At 37.0% G+C, this 9,706-nt stretch overlaps 1 protein-coding gene across 1 annotated transcript; it reads left to right on the top strand.

The window, feature by feature from the left end:
* Positions 1-462: 462 nt before the first annotated feature.
* LOC104488349 (dmX-like protein 1) lies at positions 463-5,642 on the top strand. Its single transcript, XM_010143592.1, has 6 exons — positions 463-582; positions 760-852; positions 1,319-1,410; positions 2,304-2,356; positions 4,649-4,866; positions 5,255-5,642. The coding sequence occupies exons 1-6, from the start codon at positions 487-489 to the stop codon at positions 5,477-5,479; spliced, it is 777 nt and encodes a 258-aa protein (XP_010141894.1). The 5' UTR covers positions 463-486; the 3' UTR covers positions 5,480-5,642.
* Positions 5,643-9,706: the final 4,064 nt, after the last annotated feature.

Genomic DNA, 9,706 nt, shown 5'->3' with positions numbered 1-9,706 from the left:
TGTACTAGCACAGCAATCTGTTTGTTTTTTTTTTTTAAAGTTGCTTATCAGCCCTATTTTTCTGAAGCTATTTTTCATTTAAAAAAAGCACTGGGAGATATAGAATAGCCTTCAGAAACAGTGATATTTTTAATAGTGAGAAGTACTGTATTTATGTTTTATTTGCAGTAGAAGGTAGTGGGAGAAAGATACATTATTGTATCCAAGTAAATAGCTTCATATTTCAGTTCCATCTAAATACAGATCTTGATTGAATAATGAGTAAGTACAGTTTAATAAGTTCTGAATAGCACAGGTTTAAGTTTCAGTGGTACCCACTACTCCTGCACTCTGGCAGGTACTGTGGCACATACTGTGGCTAGTTATTTTGAGGATATTTTGAGCTGGTGTGATTTCTTAAAATTGTGGATGCAACAACATCTGTGAAAAGTCGTGTGAATATTTTCTGTTGCAGACCTGACAGGTGCTCAAGATGGTAGTGTAAGAATGTTTGAGTGGGGTCATGCACAGCAAATCACATGTTTTCGGTCTGGTGGCAACGCAAGGGTAACTCGAATGAGATTCAGTTACCAAGGAAATAAGGTAACTGACAGAATGCTTCTGTACTTGCTCTTTTCTCTTTCTACACCCCCACACCTCCCTCAATATAATTGTAAATTAGCAGAAACATCCCGTTCTTCAAATATAGTTTCCCTGAATTGTGGATGATTTCTCTGTAATGCATACATATGTATTTATAATTAATGTATCTTTTCTCAGTTTGGAATTGTTGATGCTGATGGATATATAAGTTTATATCAGACAAATTGGAAATGTTGCCCACTTACTGGAACTTCACCTAAACCATATCTGGTAAGCTGAAAACTAAATTTGCTTCCATAAACTTGTGTTATGCTCTCTTACTTCCTCCCCCCTTTAGAACAGTCAGGAGAGGGCAGGGATTGTGCTAATAATCAGTATTGATCAAGATTTAATAATGTATTATTGACATCCTGTGATCCATATGATAGGCATGTTCTTAAATCCCAATTGTACTTACTGAGCTGGAGCGTAGAAAACGTAATGTTAGATCTGAAATAACTTTAATGTGCTTTGATACTTATCAATAATTGTCAATTGTTAATGAATAGTCAATAATGCAGGACTGGAATGTATACTTCCATGAAAATTAAGCATCAGAAGGCATACACATGCCTTTATCTCCTTTGTTCTTTAAATTGTTTTTGAAATTGCATACCTTCTTGAGGAAGTTTGATTTCATGTTTACACAAAATGCAATTATTTTTTAATTAATAATTGCTATACTGCAATTTTTCAGACATGGCAGTGTCATAACAAAACAGCCAATGACTTTGTTTTCATCAGTTCATCATCTTTGATAGCCACAGCAGGATTGTCTTCAGACAACAGGTAACTGATGTGATAAGGCATAACAGTGAAATGTTTTCTCTCCTTTTCCTCCCCCTTCCCACTCCCTTCTTTTGATGATTCTCCTTGAGCAGTTTAAGAGCAACATGGGTACTTCCGCTCTTGTTCTCTATGGGGTGGAAGAGAAGCAATGTTTGTAGCTAAATTCCATGTGCCTAGTGAAGGAGGTTCCACAGGGAAGCACAAATCCTCTGTTCATATTCCATATGAGGAGGTGAAGTGGGAGCTGCTGTGCTCTTCTCCCTGGTATCCAGTGGCAGGATATGTGGGAATGATTCAAAGCTCTGTCAGGAGAGGTTCAGACTGGACACTTGGAAGCATTTCCTCACTGAGAGGTTGGCTGAGCACTGCAATAGGCTTCCTAGAGAGGTGGCCAATGCCTCAAGCCTGTCAGTGTTTGAGGCCTTTGTACAATGCCCTTAGTAACACTTAATGCCTTAATGCCTGAAGTGGTCAGGCAGGTACACTAGATAATCATAGTAGGTCCCTTCCAACTGAAATATTCTGTTCAATTCTATTCATATGAACCGGTCTTAAATTATTTTTACAAACAGAGTTGTGCATAACTCTTTGTTTCATACTTCTTAAGAAAGTTTTGATCAGAATTGCTAACATTCAGGTGATTTCCACTACAAAAAGATTGTAATCTTAATATGAATCTTTCATGAGAATAACCTGTCATAGAATGATTGTGTAGAGGGCGTGTTCTTCCAGTATTTGTATAACTGTGAAAGTAATATGCGGTCTGCTCAAAAGTAATAATTGAAAGTCTATTTACAGTGCTTTTTATGCCTGAAACAATCTTTGTAATGTTCAGATGACTTTTCAAGAGTTAAAATACCTTAGAACATTTGTTGCATTTTTTTTTCCTACAGAAATATTTGTATTTGGGATACTTTGGTTTCACCTACAAACAGCTTGGTGCATGGTAAGTAAAATACAACCAGGAAAATACTAGATCACAGTAAAAAAATTATACATGTGTGTCTGTCTCTGTGGAAAAGTTATTGTGGGAAGTAATATAAGTAATATTAGCAGTAAAACTCCATTCACTGTCCTATGTGTGTACACCAGCAGCAATATAAAAAACCAGATTCTTGAGAAATGATTTAGTGCCATATATAAATGATTGGTTTCATGAACATGAGCACCTTCCTCTGAATACCTCGTATCTTTGCTCTGACAGCTGTAGCTTCTGCTCCTTTTTAAAAGGTTTTGAGCAACTCATGCTTGTAGTGGCTGGCATGTTGAGAAGACACTAGCTGTAATGCTGTCAGACCTACAGTTTTTAGCACAGTATGAAAAAAGTATTTGCAGGATATACATACACGCCCATCAATTCAAGGCTCAATGGCCACATCTGTAGTCATATATCAGAGACACTCCACTTAAAATTTATCAGCTGTCATGGTTTAACCCCAGCCAGCAACTAAGCACCATGTAGCTGCTCACTCACTCCTCCCCCCTCCCAGTGGGCTGGGGAGGAAAACTGAAAAAAACTAAAACTCATGGGCTGAGATAAGAATGGTTTAATAATTAAAATAGAATAAAACAATAACAACAATAATAAAATAATAATAGTAGTAGTAGTAATGATGATGAATATAACAAAAAGAGGGAGAAATAAAACCCAAGAAAAGACAAGTGATGCACAGTGCAGTTGCTCACCACCCGCTGACTGATGCCCAAGAAGTGATCCATCTCTCCTGGCCAGCTCCCCCCAGTTTATATACTGAGCATGATCTCCATCCCTTGGGCTAGTTTGGTCAACTGTCCTGGTCATGTTCACTCCCAGCTTACTGGGCACTTGGTCACTGGCAGAGCATGAGAAACTGAGAAATTCTTAACTTAGGATAGGGGCTACTTAGCAACGACTAAACCATCAGTGTGTTACCAACATTATCCTCACACTAAATCCAAAACACAGCACTGCACCAGCTGCTACGAAGAAAATTAAGTCTGTCCCAGCTGCAACCAGGACATAAGTATTAGACCAAATAATTGCACTGAAAAGATAGCATTGGATACTTGCAGATACATTATCAGTTTAAAGAATATAAGAGGACATGCTTTTTATGAACTGTTAAGTATTTCATTGCCTCTGAAAATCCTGTTCTCAGAAAAGCCATAATTATACAATGGTTCTCTGAAGGCATCTATGTGATTATATGCACCAAATTTTCTAGAAAATATTAATAGGATTTTTTTAATATGTTGAACAAGCAGATGTACATTTAAGATCTCATAATTATGTAATAATTTTCAGAGTTGAACTAAAATATTATCTGCTACATTTGTAAAGTAGTGACTTTTTGCTTTCACGGATTGTCTAGTTCTATGGTATTTTTATTGTGTATTGTGCCAAATACTGTGGAATGTTTTAAATGCTTTCTCTGTGTGCGTGCATGTATGTGCGTCTACAATCAGTAGTACTAAAATGCTTTAGAAAAATTATTCCTGTAATATTTAGTGGGGCTTCATCAACTTTGTTACTATTGTTGCAATGGAAAAGAAATACATTTCAATGTCTGAAATACATCATTAGGCTCAGAGAGAGTTATGAACTCCTTGTAACTGAAGTACGGTGAATGCTTAACTGCACGTGTGACGTGGAATTTCTGAAAGTAATTTAGAGAACCCTTTGAACTACAGGTATAATATACTGCATACTACATGTTGGGATTCATAGTGTTTAGTCTCAGGCTTACTGAGCTTTGTTCTGGTAATCTTCATTTGCTTCCTCTACTCATTTGGGGCAGTAGACTTATCCAAACAACTGCGGAAAAACAGCAAACTAAAATTAAAATAACTAGTGGAAACTTAGAAGATACTTGGGCAAGTAATTTAGGAGGACATTTCTAATGTGAAACCTATATGCCTTAAAATAACAAGCATTAGAAAGTTTGAAAAGAATCTGCTTCTGATCAAGGCTTAATAGTTTGTGTTCACACAGGTATAGGAAAAAAAGGAGGTAAATTGGTTTTTCGTACAGAATTTACCAGCTTTATTTGAGAATACTGCAACTTCAGGATGTCCGTTGTGAGCCTGGGCTTACATGTATGTGGTACTGCAATAAATGGACTGGTTGTGGTTAATTCGGTTACAGCATCAAAGTCAGTATGGCTACTGCCTTGAACAGTTAGAGGTTGATGGAAAACTAAAGTTAGAAATTGAAGTTAATACTGTATGTGTATTTCAATTACTTTGTCTTGTCTTTCAGCTTTTATCTGTCACGATAGTGGAGCAACTGTGCTAGCATATGCTCCAAAACATCAGCTGTTAATATCTGGAGGCAGAAAAGGTTTTACGTGTATAATTGATCTTCGCCAAAAACAGCAGCAACAGTTACTCCAGAGTCACGATTCTCCAGTCAAAGCAATTGCTGTTGATCCTACAGAAGAGTATTTTGTTACAGGATCTGCTGAAGGCAATATAAAGGTATTAATGAAAGGGAGAGGAGAGATGAAGATGGTGGTGATGATAACTCAAAAAGAATCTTGCATAGGTGTGGAATAATCAGATATGTCATGTGTTCTGCATCTGTTCTCAACCATGCCTTTAACACTTAGTAATTTAATTATGAAATGTTAGTCTTAGCTTACAGTCCTCCTTTAAGTTAGTCTTATCATACTCCCCATATATATTCCTTATTATAGAAAATGAGTATTAGTATTCTATATCATTACAGATTGCTACATATCTCTTCTTTTAGTGTCATAAAAATGAATGTAATATGTAGTGCATTTTCTCCATGCCTCAGTACTGGTGAATTTTTAGATCACGGTAATTATCCTTATAAGAGATTCATGTTTTGATGCTTTTTCAGGTGTGGAGTCTGCCTACATTCAATCTTCTTCACACTTTCATCAATGAGCATGCTCGACAGTCTCTCTTCAGAAATATTGGGACAGGAGTCATGCAAATTGAGACAGGACCAGCAAATCACATATTCTCCTGTGGTGCTGATGGAACAGTAAAGATGAGAATCTTGCCTGATAGATTCAGCCCTTTAAATGATGTGTTAAAAAGTGACGTGAAATTTATGATCTAATATTTTTCTCACAACGCTGTGTAATAGTCCCCTTCTGCCATGCCTGAAAATATTTTTTCCTGGAACTAGCCAACAAAGCAGATACACAATGATGGCTTATGCCACAAAGATGCTTTTTTTTTTTCCTCTTTTCCCCTGTATTTATTACCTGGCGTATTTAGTCCCTCATGCACTGATGCCTTAAAGATTAACAAAGTCCTTCAGATTTTGATCGTTGCCTAAAATAAAAGCTATACATGACTCCAAGTTATATACTTATAATATTATTAAGATATTGAAGTGGTTTACTCATCCTTTTGAGGTAGTTACACTCCCACCTGGAGCATACCATCTGGTCATAGCCTCTGCTTATATTCCACACCTGGCCGCCTTCTAAATGCACGTCTGTCCAGATGGAAACCTTAGGTGATGTTACTCTTTCACTGTGGCAACCATAACTGTCTCTCTTCTCAACTTGTTTAGTCAGCTGACAGTAAAAAATTTATACTTAAGTGTAGAAGAGAAACAAAGCCTGTATGAGTAGATACTCCTGGCCATACAAGCATTCGTATAACAAGCCACTGTCTGTCTCCATTCCTGGAATCCAGGCTGTTTACCTCGCTAACTTGCTTGATCTCCTTCCTCTGATCTAGGGTATAAGAAGGTGAAGAATGTTCTGTAACTTGTCTTCTGTTCTATAGCTTGAATCTCTGCCATCAGGATGGCAGGCTTACCTTTTAAAAAGAAATATATTTTTAACCCTGAACACTCCCTTTACAAAAATATGTAAATATTAATGGGTATCTTCCTAGTAAAATAGTCAAGATTACGTGTGAAGCTTTAGTCTTGATCAAAAAGATATAGGAAGATACTGCTTTAGGATATGGCACTAGAATTTCTTCAAAGACTATTTATTTACATGTCTGTAGATGAGAAAAACACCTAATTTATTTTTACTTTTTTTCCAGTAAGACTTTTATTTAGCCCAAAGATACTCAGTTCATCCTTAGTACTTAAGTTCTCGTTAGTCTGCTTTTCCTAAGTACTTTAAAAAAGGAAAAAAGTTCAACAGCAAAGTACTTCATTACTATCAGACTTTGTGTGTTTACATCTGGTGTAAAATGAAAGGAAAAGAATTTAAAAGGGTATCTGGAATTTTTTTGCCAAAATATTAAACTGCATAACTTAAATGTTTGACCAAATTGTTGATGCACAAAGCCTTTACCTTTTATTTTTTTAGTCAGCTCTGTTTCTGTAAGTATTTTAGTTTACTTTTCCTGACTTGAGAGCTTGACAAAGGTTTAATTTGTAAATTAGATATGAAGCTGGATTACTTGAATGCCAATGGTGTACTTTTGCTAAAAGATATTTTGTGAAATATAGCACCAAGATATTAACTGTAAAATAAACTTGTCAAATTAGGAACTATGGGGATAAATAAAGCATAGCAGAAATGAAGGGCTTGTAAAACGAACTTTGTAACATTCTCAGGATGCTTTTATCTTAAGAATATAAAATTGTTTAAAAAGATTTTGTAAAATGTTTTAATGTATGTTTCGCAAGTTGCAGTGCACACACTATGAAGGTTTTTATGCACATAACCTGAAATTTCAAATTGTGCAATAAAAAGAATGTGGTTATTTTGCCATGAAGAAAAATGTGACAGCACTTCAAACTGGTACAGCTGTTCAGTGATTCAGTTGTAGTTGTTCTTCCACAACACTTACAGATTTAAATAAAAATTGGTATCAAAACAGTTTAAGTACAGCGATGGACCAGAAAAGTGACTGACTAAAAGTGACACCACCTTATAAAACAGACTTGCCCAATGCATAAGTCCTATCTGCTCAGTGGCTGAGTTGCTAATATTCCTTATTCTTATGAAAGAAGGAAAAGAATGGAGTTAATAGTAGCACACTCCTAAAGAATTACTGAAACCCGACTTTGTAGACATGCACCCATGGAACTAACCAAGGTTACCTTTGAAAACGGAAAATGTGCGGAAAAACGGAAAAACCTAGCAACTTTATATAACGATGTCCTTGATGTTTTGTCCTTAAGTATTTATATCTGTTAGCTTTAATATTTCAAGCTCAGTTTATTGTACTGGCAATCACAAAAAGCTGTCTTACCTGTGAACTGAGCAGATTTTATATGTAAATTGCCAAGATATACAACGTTGTCATTTTTCTGAGTAGAACTGCACTGTCAATAATCCTGGCAAACTTAACGCTTATACCAGAAAAGTACTGACTTGTGAACAGGCATTTTTAATAGTGTTTCTAGTTACCATAAGCTACTCTCAAAACTAAATTATATAAAATCACAGTGTATTTGCCACACCTTCATAATCTTCCCAATAAATCCTGCAGAGACTCAACCTTCTAGAAATCCATGTTGCTGCTGCTTCATTTATGTATCAGTTTTTTGCTTGTATAAAGTTTACTGATGTTTAACAATTCTTGTAAGTCAAATTATCAGTAGTTTTCTTGTAACGATGGAATCAAAATGAGTTAACTTGTCTGTATCTGAAACTTTTAAAGGGACAGTCTCAACTTTCAATCTAGTCATTGGGGAAGAACTGAACTCAAAACTCTTCCAGCTGGTGCCCTTAACTTCTACTGACTTCAGCCTTCCAGCAATTAATGCTTTCTGCCTGTTGCTATGCAAGTTACTCAAACAGAAGAGGAGTAGTGGCTGCCGAGGGTTCTGTGCTTGAAGTAGCTGTGTGCATAAATGGAACTTAAAATTTGCATTTATCAGTGCTTAATCAACAATAATTCCATGTCCAGACAAAACACCTTAGCTTGTAGTTGATAATGTCCCTTTTAAATATCATAGATTAGCAGTTGTGACTTGTGTTTGTGTATGTAGCAATACATAATGCAATCAGAGTGTGTCATTCTGTGTTGCTAATTGATTGTTACCTCAAACAGATACGATCCACATTCTTTACTATAACTTTAGTAACTTGTGAGAGTTAAAACTCTGGCCATCTGGGTACTTAAACTGAGTTGCTGTGTGACTTTTAACCAGAATATTCTCAGCTGACAGCTGATGTTGCAGGATGTTCATCGAGAAAGATGGAGAATGGAATAGATGCAGATTTTATACTATGCTGCTGTGGCACAAGGGGAGCTTATACATGTTATACTGCATTTTAGGAACCTTGCTACCAGTTACAGGAAATAAACTGTTGAGATATCCTACATTAGGTACCACTCCCTTCCTCTTAAGAGCACCCAGTATTAGATTAGTTGCAATAGGTATGAAAAAAGCAACAGTGATTAAAAGGAAATAAGCTTGGAGATGGTGTGTTCTCCAAGGTAATTTTTTCAAATGTTTATTTTTATTAAAAATAGAAAAACCACCTCTAATGGCAGGTTCAGCACACTGATCAAACTACTTTCTATCAAATAAAGATACTGATTTACCAAGTTTATTGGTGTTTCTTATTCCTCTCCATTTCTGTCTCTAAAATCTGCATGGTTTTGTTCTTCCCTGCTTTTTGGTTTTGTTGTTTTTTTAGTGCCTTACTCTTTCGTGCCTTGGCTTTCTTTGTATTTGCTTTTTAAAGTTTTGGGGGCTTGGGGGGTTTTGTTTCTTTGTTTTGCTGTGGTGGTTGTTTGAATTCAATGCATAACTCGGTTGTAATCGGTTCTGAGTCATTTCTCAGTGAGATGAGGCTAATCTGATGGCGCCTTCCGTCTTTTTCTTCCACGGCTAAATTTTTTTAACTCCTTGTGTTTCATTTAAACTTGAAGGTCTTGGAGAACTCCACCTCTCTGATTTTCCCACCCCTAGAAGACATACAAAGAATGAGTGCCCCTCCTCTAGCTGCGGCCAAAATGAAAAATACCTCAACGTACAGCTTAATAGAACAACGTAACACTTTTTATTTGGGGTTTGCTCTTGCAATAACTGTAACTCCTCTGGTAGCAAAGCAGAAAAAGAAGCAAAGACAAGACGTACCCAAAATTTAGCAGCGAGACTGATTTCTGTGGCAGGGGTCTTTAACCTACTTTTCTTCACCTGATGCTTTCCTCAGCGTGCGCCCTGGGGGAAAGTCAACCTAAGGGCACTGACTCCATCGTGCGTTTCGGCTGCTGCCCGAGTCTCCCCGTGGCGTTACCGGTTGCTTGCCGAGATGAGACGTGGCGGCGGCGGCGGCGGCGGACTTTTGAGAGGGACTACCACGGTGCAGGGGGCCGGGCGGGCCAGCCGGGGGACACGCTGCCCACCTTCCTC

This window comes from Buceros rhinoceros, unplaced genomic scaffold (assembly GCF_000710305.1).
Source record: "Buceros rhinoceros silvestris isolate BGI_N320 unplaced genomic scaffold, ASM71030v1 scaffold5909, whole genome shotgun sequence".
Taxonomy (NCBI): Eukaryota; Metazoa; Chordata; class Aves; order Bucerotiformes; family Bucerotidae; genus Buceros; species Buceros rhinoceros.
The sequence above is the reverse complement of the archived record's forward strand: the minus strand, read 5'-3'. Positions and strand labels throughout refer to the sequence as shown.

Bases quoted from the DNA above. Each gene is read 5' to 3' on its own strand.
- LOC104488349 (XM_010143592.1), top strand. From the start codon at position 487: ATGTTTGAGTGGGGTCATGCACAGCAAATCACATGTTTTCGGTCTGGT. The intron at 583-759 runs GTAACTGACAGA...ATCTTTTCTCAG, and splicing joins TCAGTTACCAAGGAAATAAG to TTTGGAATTGTTGATGCTGA. The intron at 1,411-2,303 runs GTAACTGATGTG...TTTTTCCTACAG, and splicing joins GGATTGTCTTCAGACAACAG to AAATATTTGTATTTGGGATA.